The following is a 16,742-nucleotide window of genomic DNA, read 5'->3' as shown; positions in this document are numbered from 1 at the left end:
GGTAGAATCAACATAGTAAAAATGGCTATACTACCAAAAGCAATCTACATGTTTAATGCAATTCCCATCAAAATCCCAATGACATTCATTACAGAGATTGAAAAATCTACCCTAAAGTCCGTTTGGAAACACAAGAGACCTCGAGTAACCAAGGCAATACTCAGCAAAAAGAGCAATGCTGGAGGTATCACAATACCCGATTTCAAACTATATTGCAAAGCAATAGCAATAAAAACAGCATGGTACTGGCACAAAAACAGACATGAAACAGAATAGAGGACCCGGTTATGAATCCACACAACTATACCCATCTCATTTTTGACAAAGGTGCCAAAAACATACAATGGAGAAAAGACAGCCTCTTCAACAAATGTTGCTGGGAAAAGTGGTTAGCTGTCTGCAAGAAACTGAAACTAGATCCATGTCTATCATCCTGTACTAGTATCAACTTAAAATGGATCAAGGACCTAAATATCAGACCTGAAACTCTGAAGTTACTACAAAAAGGAGCAGGAAACACTCTGGAACTAACAGGTATAGGCAAGGACTTCCTCAATAGAACCCCAGCAACCCAGCAACTAAGAGAAAGAATGGACCAATGGGACTTCATAAAATTAAAAAGCTTCTGTACGACAAAAGAAATGGTCTCTAAACTGAAGAGACCACCTACAGAGTGGGAGAAAATATTTGCCAGCTACACATCAGACAAAAGACTGATAACCAGAATATACAGGGAATTTAAGAAACTAAACTCTCCTAAAATCAATGAACCAATTAAGAAATGGCCAACTGAACTAAACAGAACTTTCTCAAAAGAAGAAATTCAGATGGCAAAAAAACACATGAAAAAATGCTCACCATCTCTAGCCATAGAGGAAGTGTAAATCAAAACCACAGTAAGATTCTACCTCATCCCTGTTAGAATAGCCATCATCAAAAACACCACCAACATGTGTTGGCGAGGATGTGGGGAAAAAGGAACCCTAATCCACTGCTGGTGGGAATGCAAGCTGGTACAACCACTTTGGAAAAAAATATGGAGACTTCTTAAAAATCTAAACATAGACCTGCCATTTGATCCAGCAATCCCACTCTTGGGGATATACCCAAAGGAAAGCAACACAGGTTACCCCAGAGGTACCCGCACACTCATGTTTATTGCAGCGCTATTCACTATAGCCAAGTTATGGAAACAACCGAGATGCCCCAATACTGACGAATGGATCATTATACACAATGGAATTTTACTCAGCCATGAAAAAGGATGAAATCTTATCATTTGCAGGTAAATGGATGGAACTGGAGAACGTCATTCTGAGGAAGCTCAGCCAGGCTCAGAAGACCAAAATTGTATGTTCTCCCTCATATGCGGACTTTAGATCTAGGGCAAATGCAGCAGTGTGGTTGGACTTGGATCACATGACAAGGGGAGAACACATATGGGAGATACAGGAATAGGTAGTGAACCCAAAACATGAAAGCATTTGATGTCCCCACTCCAGAGGAGCTAATACAGAAACCTTAAAGCAACAGAGGTTATCATGAGAAGGGGATCAGTAACCAGTGCAAAGATCAGTTAGAGATGAATTAACGTGGGTCATAACACATGTGTGCACGAAAACAATGCTAGGAATCTTTCTGTATGAGTTATCCTTAACTAGCAAAAACACTTTGTCTTCCTTATTAGGCTTGTATCTTTTCATCGACAAAATTAGTGATAAGGGCAGAACAGGACCTGCCTGGACCTGAGGGGAGGGAGGTGGGGAGAAGGGAGGGGAGGGGGGCAAGGGGGAGAAATGACCCAAACAAACGTATGCATATGTGAAAAAATGAATAACTAATTTAAAAAGATTTTAATGAGTGCAATTAAGCAAAAAAAAAAAAAATACTGGTTGAAAAGGACAGAACAAAGCTGCCTTAATGCCAAAAACTGCAAGAAATAAAATTACACCAACAAGGAGGTTTAAATGAGGCTCCAACTAATATTAAAATGATTTATTAATATTAAAAAGAAGAAATAATAGAGAGATAACCACATACCCTTCAACCAATACCCCAGTGGGTAATATCTTTCACAATATAGTAAACCAGAACTTTGACATGAATATAATCCATGAATCTCATTCACATTTCACAGTGTTGTGAAGATTCATTTGTGTTTTTTATGTTTATTTAGTTCCATGAAGTTTACCCCAATATAATAGATTTTAATTTTAATAGATTAATGAGGGTAAGATACAGAACAGTTCTATCTCGAGGACCCTTTGTGATACCCTTTTATGGTCATAGCCACATCCTTCATTGTTCACCTTTGGCAACCACAATTTTGTTCTACATCTGTATAATTTTTGTCACTTTAAGAATGTTGTGTAAGTTGGGCATGGTGGTACACACCTATAGTCTAATGTGGGATGCTGAGGTAGCAGGATCACTTGAACACACAAATTTGACAATAGCCTGGGTTTCAAAGCAATGTTATACGGAGACATGTGTATATATATGTAACTTTACAAATAAATGGCAATATGTAATCTTTTGAGATTTTATTTTTCACTCAGCATAATTGTTTTGAAATACATCAAGTTGTTGAATGCATCAGCAGTTTTCTTTTGTTGAGTAATGGTTCATGGTATGGATGTATGAATGTTTAGTCATCAAATATTGTTGGATATTTGGATTGTTTGTAGTTTGGGGTTAAGAGTAAAGCTGTTAACATTTATGTACAGGTTTTTGTGTAAACATTAATTTTCATTTGGGCTGTAGGGTAAGCATATTTGCTTAATTTCGAAAGAAGCTACTATACTCCTTTTCTAGCACCATTTTACATTCCTGCCAGCCACATAGAGGCACTGTAGTTTATATCCTCTCCAGCATTTGATGTTATCATTGTATTTTATTTTAGCCATTTTGATAGATATTTAGTGATAATGTGTCATTGGCTTTAATTTGTACTTCCTTAATGGCTAATAAGGTTGAATATACAGACTTTCTGTCTGTATATTTTTAGTGAAACATCTCCTAATATTCTTTTCCTCATTTCCTATTTGGATTACTTTTTTACATTTTCAAGTTTTAAGAATTTTTTTTTCAGTTTTGCCATTTTTTTATTGTTGTGCTGGGTGGTGGTACATTGTGGCATTTACAAATGTACAATATATCAAATATATCATGCTTGAATTTACCCCCTTTGTTAGATATGTGGTTTTTTCTCTATAGCTTGCCTTTCATTCTCATCACAAGGTCTTTTGTAGTGCAAAGGTTTTTAATTTTGCCAAGTTCCATTTTTTTTCTTTTATGGGTTTACTTTTGGTATCATCAAATCTTAACCTAACAGATTATTCCCTATGTGTTTTTCTTAAAATTTTATAGTTTTATATTTAAGACCAAGTTAGTTTTTGTATGAGGTTTGTCGTTTAGCTTGAAGTTCATTTTTGTATCTATAGATGTCAACTTACTCCAGAATAGTCTATTGAAAAGACTGTATTTCTTTCATTAAATTGCTTTTGCACCTTTGTTAAGAATTAAGGCATATTTATGTGGATCTAATTCTGAGTTTCCTATTCTCTTGATCTTTATGTCTTAACTCTCTGAATATCGTCCATCTTTTTTCTGTAGTTATGTAGTACACTTTAACATCAGGGTAGAGTTGATTTCTCCTACTTCCTTCTTGTTTTTTTTTCTCCAAAATTGTTACAGCTCGTCTAGGTCCTGTGCTTTTCCATGTGAATGTTAGAATAAACTTGTCCATGTCTCCAAATACATTACTGGAATTTTGATACGTATTGATGGACATCAAGATCAAGTTGGGAAAAACATTTTTACCATGTTCAGTCTTCCAATCCATGAGTATGTGCTGCTTCATTTAAAATGTCATTGATTTTTTTCATCAGTGCTTTGTAACTATCAAGATACATATTCTCAGTATATTTTTAAAAAGTTCATGCCTAAATATTTAATTTTCTTTGGGGTGGTTATGGATAGTATTGTGTTTAAGTTCAAATGCTATTTGTTCATTGTTGTATATAAAAATGTGATTGCTTTTTGTGTATTGATCATGTATTTTTTGATCTTGCTCAATTCACATATTAGTTCAAGTAGTTTTTTGAATTGGAGATTTTGTACATAGGCAATCATGTCATCTTCCTGTTGGAATGATTCTTTTTTTCCTATCTAATCTGTCTTTTTTTTTTGCATTATTACATTGGCTAGACCTTCTAGAACTATGTTTCATAATAGTGATGAGAGTGGATATACTTGTCTTCTTTCTGATTTTAGATAGACACAGCATTCAGTATTTCACCATTAAATATGGTATAAGCCATAGGTTTTGGTTTTTTAAAAAATAGGTGCTAGTAGATTGAGAATTGTCCTCCGTGTGAAGTTTTCTGAATGCGTTTATCATGAATTGATTCAATCAGAGAAGAACCACTAGAAGATATGTACATGTATGTTCACATCAAATGAATTATAGGGATTTGACCTAACATAATTGTGGGAGATCATTAAATATTCTTTGTCAGATTATTCTCCTCATGTCTGATGCCAGGGCTTGACATATATAGGACAGGCAATTAGGAAGGGAAGATATTATAAAGTAGGTGGGTGGGTGGAAACAAGGATAAACTTAACCTCAAAAGCACAAGCTGAATCCCAAGAAGACGTAGACTCTTAGTTCTCACTACTGTCTCCAATCTAACTGATGTGGGTGTTCTGTAGGAAAAGATGATGCCCTTTGTCATGGACCTTATTACATAGTTGGCCTACTCTTTGAAGAAGCCAAGGGAGGATACATGGTAAAGTGGGGGTAGTTACAGGCAAGGTGAGGCAGCAGGTAAGCAATAATGTTTGTGAACTACGTAAGCATCTGCTCCAACCTTGTGATCATAAAAACCAATATATGGCTGTTGTTTTACTTTCACCCTCCAAATTTTTTTGCTTGAATGACTGTGATTCATTCTAACTAGAAACAATCAGGAAAGGAAGTCTGGGGAATAGTTTAACCTAGCTGAATTAAGACATTTTGTTGCCACCATACTTATTCTTTTGCTTGTTCAAAGGAAGGTTCCTGGTAGAGATAGGAAGGGATTCCTTGCTGCTACCTTAAGGATAGGCAGTTTATGTACTGAGCGCTGGGCAACACAGGTGTGAATAGTGACCTTTGCTGAGGTTTTGTTTACTAGGGTTTCTTCAAGAGACTGGAGACTTGCTTTCCATAAGAGAACAGCCTAGAAAGTAAATAGAATTTTATTCCTATGCCCTGTCAGACTCTTATGTCTCCTGCTATGTTTTCACAGTCTCTTAGGAGAACTTGGGGGAAACTCATGGAACAGAACTGGCAACTAAGTATAGGCTGCCTGTGTCTAGGGTTCCTATAGATTCTGTCCCCGTACCTACAACAGGCCTTTGGTATCCATTCAAGTTTTCACTTGCTTCTTCATTCATACTTCAGTGACAGTCATGTCTTTGTCCATACAGGCCAAAGACGAAACAGTTTTGTGTTCTGTTGCTCCTTGGAGAGGTTGTTACCTTTGATGTTCACTTCTTCTGGTTGTGATGCAGTGAGAACCAAGGAGGATTATTTTTCATGGAGATGACAGTTTTCTGTGATCATGAAAAATGTGCTTTGAAAGAGACTGTTGGTTACTGAAAACAAAGCTATTTGAAGAGGAGGGGCAAAAGGTACTGCCTATGGTCTAAATGTTTGCAACTCTCCAAAATTCATATGCTGAAATCCTAACTGCTAAGCTGATAGTATTAAGAGGTGGGTCCTTTGGGAGGTGTTTAGTCAAAGGCAGAGCCCTTCATGAAATTAACAGTCCTACAAAAGTGGCCATGATAAACTTGGTTGCACTTTCTGCAATGTGAGGATACAGTGAGAGGGTACTGCATCCAGGGAACTGATCCTCAACAGACAACAAATCTACCAGTGCCTTGATCTTGGACTTCATAGCTTCTAGCACTATGAGATACACATTTTTATTTCTTTTTTCTGTTTTTAGTAGTTCTGGGGATTAAAACTAGGGCCTTGTGCATCTTATGCAACTGTCTACCACTGAGCTTCATCCCAAGCCCATAAATTTCTGTCATTTGTAAACTACCTGATCTAAGATGTTTTGTTATAGTAGCCTGAATGGACTGAGACAGGGCCAATGAACAGGAAAGGTAGTGCCTGAGAATGAGCTAGGAAGAACAGCTTATATAGATGACTGGGAAGTTTGGTATTAAAAGTAGCTCAGATGGCCATAGCACACCTCCCTAGCAATCCAGAAGCCCCGAGTTCAAATCCCTGTACCACCAAAAAAAGTAGCTCAACTGGTAATAGTGTGAAATGAAAGTGAAATAGAAATTTTGTTGGAGAGCTTTCTCAGTTCTAGTTCTCAGTATCACTAACCTTATTTTCCCTTAGCCAGTTATCTTAATTGCTTTAATAAAGTCGTACCTTAAAAAAAAAAACAAAAAAACTTTTTAAACAGTATTAGCTCAGGGCAATCCCCACATATATAGGGGAGAACTAATTTGAAGTGTGTGTAGTATATCAGGCACATTTAAAAGTTTTGCATATGTTTATTTTGTCCTTACAATAAACATGTAAATTTTGTGGTATTAGTCCACCTTTCACAAATGTAAAACTAAGGCTTTGAGATGATAAATTTTGCCCAGCATAAGTATAGTATGTTCCAAGTTAATTTCTTGCCCAATCATTGTACAGTCTAGTAAGGGAGATAGGTAGTATGTGGATAAATAAATTACAAAGTTGTTTAATAAATATACCACTGAAAATGAGCAATAGCTGTATATTCATTGTTAGTGAGAGATGTTCACCATGTATTATTGAGGGAAAATACTGATTATAGGATAGAATGGGTGAATAAATATTCACTGATTGGGCAAATTAATGCTTACTTTGCACTAGGCACTATTCTAGTACTTGGAATATTTGGATAATCAAGGGTGTTCTTACAAAGTGCTTATAGTTGATTAACATTAGAATGTCAAAGTAGAGATGGAATTATAAGAGGGAGATTGGGTTTAGAAAGACTTTGGTAGGAAGCCACAGTAGTAAGATAATCCATAACAAGAGTAATTGTTAGGGGGAGAATTCTCCATGGCTTTTTTTTTTTTTTTTTTTTCTTTCATCTTCTGCCCCTCTCATGAAGAGAAACACTTAGCTGCTTTGTTCTGGACTGTCTTTTCAGTGATATTTTTGTAGTGAAGAGATACAGTATCTCCTGGAGCAGAGGGTAAGATTGTCTATTGTCCAGTATAATGAAGATAATATCTCACTTCTAGACAAAGGTCAGGCAAGTTTGTTTGATAAAAGATTTGAGTCCCTTCAGCTCAGGGTTTCTCAACTGTGATTCAGACCTTCTACCCAGGCCTCTCTGAGATGTCATATGAGACTTGGGAGTCAGGGGAACCAATGAGAACCTGCAGGGTAGTAACATGATTTAGGAGTCTTCTACCAATATTCAAGAAATGGTGGCAGGCTAATTGGTTATCTTGCAAATAAGCTAGACCTTTCACAGGTATCAGTTTATATTAATTTAAAAGAACTCAGTTTTTTAAACTTGTGGTTCTTACTTAATGGTGACTTTTGGCTTCTAGAAGCACACTTTGTGGGATATCTAGACAGCACAGTTTTAGCTCCACAGTCATATACAAAAATGCAATTCTGGAGTTAATTGTTTTGACTGTATTATGTATTAGTGCATGTTTATAGATACAAACTTAATATCAGAGTGTTCTTGCTAAAACCTCTCACATTATTTTCTATTTTCTTAGGTCCCACCACCATTTTCTCTAACCAAAATGACTAGAGCTGGGTTTTGAAATTCAGATTTTAAAAATTTTGGGAAAAAAATGCTTTTAGTATTTTAGCATTTTAATGAGTTCCAATTGCTCTCATACTGTAAATTTGAACACTTTGTTTCTTAACTCTAATTTAACTCAGCATGATTACCAAACCTGTCTTTTGGACAAAAGGAAATGACTTAAAACATTTTTCCCCTTACAATTTGCATCTTTTAATTTAATTTATGTATGTATGTATTTATATATTTATTTTTGTGGTACTGGGGTTTGAGTTCAGGGCCTTATGTTTGTTAGGCAGGCCACTTGAGCCACTCCACCAGTGCAAATTTGTATCTTTTAAAAACTGAAAATCAGATTTGAAAAGTTAATTACATAAAGAACAATGTAGTCAGGTGTAGTGGTGTATGTCTGCAATCCCAGCACTCTAAACCCAATGCTTGAGAGACTAAGGCAGGAGGATCATAAATTGGAGGTCAGCCAAAGCAGAGACCCTGTCAAAATACCAAAATAGCAACAATATCGTTCATGAAAACACTTTATTGAACTTCTCTAGGTTATCTTATTCCAATAAATTTAGGAATCAGAGCACCCTTTGCCCCTCTTAAAAAACTCCAATAATTAATTTTTTTAACCTGTAAAGGATAAACATCCTTTACCTAGCCATCTTACCAGTTATAGATAAGAAGGAAGTAAAACAAATTGTTTCTAGAGGATCTTGGTCTTTATATTGAGTGGAAAGAAAACATAATAGAGAAATTTGTTCTTTGTGACAGAATGCAGAGAGTATAGTCTAATTTTATTAGAGAACTCATCAGCCTGATTGCTCAGTTAATTATTGCTCTTTGTCATAAATCCAGCTTCCTTTCATTAAAGCTTCTGAATAACTATGCCTGCTGGTCTATCTTTGGTAAAGATGATTCATTTCTTTGAGGGAGACATTTCTCTTTTTCAAAGAAAGAACTTGAATCTGTTTTTGCAATATTTTAACTGTTCTGCTATTGATGGACATTTAGGCTGATTTTATTTAATTTTTGCTGCCACATTTCATCATTATAAACTTAGCTTTAAAATATTTTAACATTTCTAAAACTGAGTTATGTTTAAAAATTAGAAGCATCTTATTATCATTGTTTGCCACTTTATTTAAAATGGAAAACTTTCCTTTTACCACTAGTCCTCTTTTATCTCTTTTCCCTGCTTTATTTTTGTGGATAGTACTTTCACTAACTGGTATGTTTATTGCTTTTATCCTCTTAGGGGAAGATCTTTTTCTATTTTATTTTACTACCTAGCTAACATTACCCAGAACAATGAGTACTAAATAAATATTTGTTGAATGAATGAGTGAATGAAGAAACTTTAAGTTTTTTATTGTAGTCTAGACATTGCTATGCCCTTTCTCTCCTTGAATCGTTCAGTCCTTTAAAGTGAGGTAGGTATGCTAATAAGGAAACTAGAACTTATAAGAGAGGTTAAAAATTTATCTAATATCTCTCATAAATGGTGGAGCTGAAATTAAAACTTCAGTCTTACTATGCCAGCTCCTAGGCTCTTAACTTTCTCAGCAATAGAATGTGGAATTTACTTAGTTCTTTCTTTTTAAACAGGAAGAAGAGAATTTATCCAAAGATTAAAACTTGAAGCAACCCTAAATGTGCATGATGGCTGTGTAAGTAAAGGTTAATTTTTAACTATGAAGGACTTTAATAATGTGTTTAAATGTTTGATGAAATGCCCCAATCCTCCTAGAAGAGATTTTGACTGACTTTAATAAAATGGGAGAATAAAATTTTATAAAGTTATATTAAAACATGAAAGTATATGTAAATTTAGAAAAGTGTATGCAAGGAATTTTGAAGTGCAAGTCAGTTTTCTAATACCATCAGAAGTCTTTGATCTCATTCACTCTACTGAAACTGTTTTTGTGAAGGTTCTAGTGACCTTCATCTCTCCAGATCTAGTGGTCACTTTTCAGAAACTTTAGCCATCAGTTGGACATACCCTGTTTTTAAAATACTGTTTTCTGCTAATACCACTTTCTCTTGGTTTTCTTCCTTTCTTATTGGCTCACTGCACCTTCTCTGTCTTCTTAGCTGACTTCTCCACTTACTGATCTCCAAATGCTGGGCAAAGACTTTGTCCTGGCACCTTTCACCCTCTATTCTTTCTGATGAATGATATCCAATCCCCTAGCTAAAAAAAGACACAACTGCCACCTCTTCCCAGAACACCAGATTCATATATCCTGCTGTACCTAAAATTTCCAGTTCCAAATCTTAATAGGCACCCCAAATTTAATAGAGCCCTTTATAATTTTTATTATAATAATTTCAGACATACTTTTCGTATACCCATCACCCAAATTTAGTAATTATCAAGATTTCTCACATACGCTTCTCTATTTAATTTTTATTTTTCCTTTGCTGAAATATTTTTAAGCAAGTCTTGGATCTACTGTCTTTTTACCCCTATATGTATAAGCCTAAAAGCAATGGACGTTTTTCTTATATAACCAAAATGCCACTATATAATTTAACAAGATTAATAGTATATTTTTGGTATCATATAATATGTAGTCCATAATTAAATTTCCCTCATTGTTTAAAAATGTCTTTTTATAGTTGTTTGTTCAAAAGATGATCCAGGCCAACTCCATACCTTGATTGCTATGCTTCTTAAATCTCTATTCATCTGGAGCAGTCTTCTCTCTTTTGTACCCTGCCAATGACTTGTTACAGAAACCAGGTCAGTTTTTCTTTGGAATGTTCTACATGTTAGATGTTTTTTTTTCTTATGGTGTCATTAAGTTACTGTTAAAGGTTTGATTAGATTCTGATTCAACTTTACTGGCACGAATACTTACAAGACAAAGTATATAGTATTTGCTTCATAACATACTGAATAAAGAAGCACACAATGTTTTGTTGTCCTGGGTTTAGTGATGCTAAGATTTATCATAAGATTTGAATTGTCAAAACTTGATTTTCTTTGCTGAATTTGCAACTGTGTATGTTTCAGTATATAGGACTGCTATTCATCTGGATTTAAGCTGAAAAATTTCACGTTACCCTTGATCTTACTCTTCTGTAAACTTCTGCATCCAGTTCATCTACAAATAAATTCTATGTCCAGAACTTACCTGGATTCCATCTTCTTTCTGTTTGTATCCACCTAATTTAAACTGTCCTCATCTTCCCAGCCCTAAGCTGTCCTGTTTTCTTGCCTGAACTTCTGCAGTGTACTCTCATTTGGTCTATGTATTCTAATTGTGTTTTCCCATAATATGTCCAACAAACAGATGTTGGATTATGCATATAAATCAGGTCATGGTACTGCTTTTATATTGTTTTGTCTATTTTTCCCTATATAGTTTTAAAACTTAGTATGGTTGACAAAGGCACAAGGGTTGAAAAACATCTTTATGAAACAAGTCTGGCCTGAGTTTGGTACGCTGGTTTTCATTACTCTTGAGAGTCAAGTGGACAAGTGATGGCTAGCAATTACTGAAAATCAAAGTATATTCATTTACAAATTCATTGTTGGTATACCATCTGTTTCATTATAGAAGGTGACCTGAGCACTGTACTTTTAAGTTGTGCTTTTGTTTGCTTTTTTAAGACAGGGCCTTGCTATGTAGCTTAAGGTGAGCTGAAATTTACAGTCCTCAGCCTCCCAAATGCTGGGATTACAGGAGGGAATCACCATACCTGTCTTTAAACTATGTTTTTGAAGAAATTTAACTTTTTCTTTTGGTTTCAAAACAAATAAGATTGGGCTGCAGAGTGACTCAAGTGTTAAGAGTGCTTGCCTAGCAATTGCAAGACAGTGAATTCAAACCCCAGTGCTGTCCCCCTCTCCCCACAAAAAAACCCAACAACAAAACAAACAGGATGGGGCAGTCATGAAGATGATCAAAGTACTTCATAAGCATGTGTGAAAATAGAGTAATGAGTGCTGCCTTGCAAAAGGATGACATGTAAATTTGTGAAACATTCCATATTTTGTAATCCTAAGCAAAAAGAGCAACACTAGTATCACAATACCAGATACCAAATTATACCACGGTGCCATAGTAACAAAAACAGCATCATACTGGTACAAAAATAAACATGAAGACTAATGGACCAGAAGACCCAGAAATAAAACCATATAGCTACAGCTATCTGATTTTTGACAAAAGAGTTAAAAGCATACATTGGAGAAAGACAGCTGGTGCTGGGAAACTGGTTATCTTCCTGTAGAAAGCTGAAACTAGATCGCTATTTCTCACCCTGTACAAAAATGAATTCAAAATGAATCAAAGATCTTAATGTAAGACCTGAAACTTTGAAAGTACTATAGGAAGGCATAGGGAAGACACTGGAAGATAGAGGAATAGGCAATTATTTTCTGTATAAGACTCCAGGAAATAAGAGGAACAACAGACAAATGGGATTGCATCAAATTGAAAAGCTTCTGCAAATCAAAGGAAACAATTACCAGAGTCTAGAGACAACCCATAGAATAGGAGAAAATATCCTCTGGCTCTTCAGTGGATAAAGGATTAATATCCAGAATATACTAAGAGCTCAAAAAATTAAATCCAAAAAGTAATCCAATTATTAAATGGACAAATGAATTGAATGGATAGTTCTCAAAAGTACAAATGGCCAATAAATACACGAAGAACTGTTCAACATCCTTAGCCTTAAAGGAAATGATAGTCAAAACGACACTGATTCTTCATCTCACTCCTGTCAAAAAAGGCAGTCACCAAGTCACCAAGCAAAAAATGCTGGCAAGGATGGTGGAGGAGGTTGGGAAAGAACCTTTAGACAATATTGGTGCCAATGTATACTAGTGTAACCACTATGGAAATCAGTATGGAGGTTCATTGAAAACTAAAAATAGACCTAACCGTATGACCCTGCCTTGCCACTGTTGGGTATATATCTGAAGGAGTGTAAATCAACACACAAGAGAAACACCTGCACACTTCATGTTTGTTGCAGCACTATTCAAAATAGCCAAGCTATGGAATCAGCCTAGGTGCCCATTGAATAATAGATAAAGAAAATGTAGTGTATATATGCATAATGGAGTTTTATTCAGCCATAAATTAGAATGAAAGTATGTCATTTGTAAGAAAACAGATGGAACTCAGATCATGTTTACTGAGATAAGCCAAACTCAAAAATCCAAATTTCATGTTTTTGCTCATATGCAGAATCTAGATCTAAAATGATTATTATTATGGTGATAATAACGTAACATGAGTATAAAAGAGGGACTTTCTGGGGGGTAGAATCAGGGGTAGTGGGGAGGGGGAAAAGGAGAGGATAGTGGGAGATGAAGAGGATTGAAGTATGTTACATATAATTATATGAAGATACCATAATGAAACCCAGCAAATATTTTTCTAAGGATGAGTGAAACGTAAACTGTGAACTTTTCTTACAAGTTTAAGTATCTTTTTTTTCTTTGCTTTCACATTTGATTGAGGATTTGGGTGGGGCATAGAATTCTGAGTTGGACTTTATTTTTACTCAGTAGTTTTGTAGGCCTTAGCATTGAGTATAGCTGATAAGAATGATGCCAGTCTAGTCTAATTATTTTAAATTGTGTAATAATTTACCTTTGTGAATTAACTCATATTTGTATTTATTTTTATTTTGATGGTACTGGGGTTTGAACTCGGCCTTGCAATTGCTAGGTAGGTGCTCTACCACTTGAACTATTTTCCCAGGCCTTTTTGTTTTAGGTATTTTCAAATAGGATCTTGCCTTTATGCCCCAGCTGGCCTGGACTGTGATTCTCCTGTTTTATGCTTTCTGCATGGCTGGGATGACAGGTGTGTGCCTCTATGCCTAGCTTTTATTGGTTGAGATGGGAATCTCGTGAACTTTTTTGTCTGGGCTGATCTTGAAGCATGAGCCTCTTGATCGCCACCTCCTAAATAGGTAGGATTACAGGCATGAACCACTGAGCCTAGCTGTATTAATTTCTTATAGAGATTTGTAAGAGCTTTATTGAGATACAACTGACCATGCATATTTAAAGTATGTAATTTGGTAAGTTCAGTATGTGTGTACATCCATGAAATTATTACCATAATTAAGATAATGAGCATATTAGTTATCCACTAATACCACTGTACCCTCTCAGTTCTCACCACCATCCTTAAACCCTATTCAGCTGCTGATCTCCTGTTACTGTACATTAGTTATACATTTTATAGAATTTTATATAAATGGAGTCATCCAACATGAATATTTATTTTTTTAAATTTTTTTGTAGTACTGGGAACCTTTTACCTAGGGCTCTTTGCATGCTAGTGCTGTATCACTGAGCTATACCTCCAGCCCATGTATTCTTTTTGGTATTGGGTTTCTTTTATTGCTGCTATTTAAAGTAATTATTTTGGAATTCACCATATTGTTGAGAATATAATAGTTTATTGCTTTTTATTGCTGAGTAGCATTCATTGTATAGGTATACCATAATTTGTTTATTCACCTGTTGATTGACATTGGGTTGTTGCCAGTTAGAGACTATTACAAATGAGGTTGCATGACCATTTGTGTATTGTTTTTGTATAAATCATGCTTCTTACTCTGTTTTGATAAATACATAGAAGTGGAATGAATGGATCATATAGTACGTACATACTTAAATTTTTTTTGTGTGAAGGGAGGTGTGAGGATAGGTAAGACACCTAAAAAATTAGCTAGCATTTGTTGCCTTAAGCAGATACATTAAAAGCAACTGAGGCCAATAGGAGAAGGGGGGACCAGGAACTAGAGAAAAGAATTAACCTAGAAGGTAACACACATGCACAGGAAATTAATGTGAGTCAACTCCCTGTATAGTTATCCTTATCTCAACTAGCAAAAACCCTGTTCCTTCCTATTATTGCTTATACTCTGTCTTCAACAAAATTAGAGATAAGGGCAAAATAGTTTCTGCCGGGTATCGAGGGGGTGGGGGGAAGAGGGAGGGGGCGGAGGGGGTGGGGGGAAGAGGGAGAGGGGTGGAGTGGGTGGTAAGGGAGGGGGTGGGGGCAGGGGGGAGAAATGACCCAAGCATTGTATGCACATATGAATAATAAAACAATAAAAATGAAAAAAAATAAATTTTTTTGTGTGGGGGGCAGGTAGGGGTTTGGAACAGGGTTTCACTGTGTAACCAAGGCTGGCTTAAAACTTGCTATGTAGCCCAGGCTGGCCTTAAACTCGTAATCTCCTGCCTTAGTCTTCCAAGTGTTGGGATTACAGGCTTGTACCACCACCATGCTTAACTTGTAAAGAAATAAACTGTTTTTTAGACATTGTACATTCCTAGAGGGTATGGTTGTACCTTCTTATCTGTAGATGTGCTGTCTGTGGTTTCATTTGCTTATGGTCAACTGCAGTCTGAAAATATTAAATGAGAAATTCCAGAAATAAACAACTTGTAAGTGTTAAATTATGTACTATTTTGGTAGTTCAGTGAAATCTTGCCTTGTCCCTCTCCATGTTGCTTTGGACGTGAATTACCATTTTGCCTTGTGGATCCATGCTATATATGCTGTTTATTATTTAGTTACTTAGCCATTTTGGTATCATATCCACTGTTGTAGTATTTCAATATGTGTTTTCAAGTAATCTTTATTTTAGCCCTCAATGGCCCAAAGCAGATAGTAGTGATGCTAGCAATTTCACTGGTGCCAAAGAGAAGTCATAAGGTGCTTCCTTTAAGTGAAGAGATGAAAGTTGTTGATTAATAAGGAAAGAAAAAAAATTGTAGGCTGAAGATCTATTATTATAAGAATGAATTTTCTTTCAGTAAAATGGTGAAATTGCAAAGGATGAAGGCTGGGGATACTCTCAGCTACTTGGGAGGCAGAGATCAGGAGGACTGCAATTCAAGGCCTGCCTGGGCAAACAAAAGGACTGGAGCTATGACTCAACTGGTAGAGTACTCGCCCAGCAAGTGGGAGGCCCTGGGTTCAATGCCCAGTACCACAAGGGGAGAAAAATTCATGTTGGTTTTGTTCTTTCATCTCAAACAGCAAAAAGTTATGGGCATAATGCATAAGTGCTTACTTAAGATAGAAATGACATTGAATTTATAGGTAGAAAATTAATAAAAAGAGCATGTTTATTATCTTGGCACTCAGGAAGCTGAGGCAAAAGTATTTGCAAGTTCAAGGGCAACCTGACCTACATAGTAAGTCCATGAAAAAACAAAAAACATTTTCAATTGAGAGCAACGTGTTGTACCAGCAAGCATGGAAACTTTATGAAACTTTTAGCAAGGGATCCCCTGAAATGAGTGGCAGAAAGCCATTTAGTGTAAATAAGGGATGGTCATACAGACTCCGGAATAGGTTTAGACTACAACACTTAAAAATTACTGGAGAGACTACATCTGCCAATGAGAAAGCACCTAGAATATTTTTGGCAGAGTTACAGAAGTTAAAGAGAAATGGCACCATGCAAAGCAAGTCTTCAACTGTGATGAAACTGATCTCTTCTGGAAGAAGATGCACAGTAGAATCTATATTCAGAAAAGTACAAAGAAGGCACCAGGGTGTACAACTTGGAGGGATGGATTAACTCTGGTGCTGTGTGGCAGTGTTTCAGGATGTGATAAAGCCAGGTGTATACAAAGTGAAGAAATCCACACACTTTCAAAACCAAAAATTACCTGCCCATGTTTTGGCAACATAATCAGAAAGCATGGATGATAGACATCTTTTTTATGGAATGATTCTACCAATGCTTCATCCAGAAGTGAAGGAGAAAAATACTTGGAAAAAGGGTTTTGATTTTAAGTCCTATTAATAATAGTGCACCTGAACATACTGAATCTGTTTCCTATGAAAATGACAATGTAATTTTGCTTCCAAATCCAAGTTCATTGCTACAACCCCTTAATCAGGGCATTATTTGGTTTGTCAAGGCTGTGTA

General features: G+C 35.9%; 1 protein-coding gene across 14 annotated transcripts in view; it reads left to right on the top strand.

The window, feature by feature from the left end:
* Dcaf6 (DDB1 and CUL4 associated factor 6) overlaps window positions 1-16,742 on the top strand; it is a 133,622-nt gene that overhangs the window by 7,826 nt on the left and 109,054 nt on the right. For 11 of the 14 annotated variants that reach the window (XM_074047551.1, XM_074047549.1, XM_020178889.2 and 8 more), the window contains exon 2: window positions 9,420-9,481. The exons of 1 other annotated variant lie outside the window; for it this stretch is intronic. In XM_074047551.1, coding sequence (XP_073903652.1) covers window positions 9,420-9,481 — 62 coding nt within the window. Of the gene's footprint in view, window positions 1-9,419; window positions 9,482-10,433; window positions 10,558-16,742 lie in introns of all 14 variants that reach the window. 2 more of the 14 variants (XM_074047552.1, XM_074047553.1) reach the window with 1 other exon arrangement.

This window comes from Castor canadensis, chromosome 11 (assembly GCF_047511655.1).
Source record: "Castor canadensis chromosome 11, mCasCan1.hap1v2, whole genome shotgun sequence".
Lineage (NCBI taxonomy): Eukaryota > Metazoa > Chordata > Mammalia > Rodentia > Castoridae > Castor > Castor canadensis.
The sequence above is the reverse complement of the archived record's forward strand: the minus strand, read 5'-3'. Positions and strand labels throughout refer to the sequence as shown.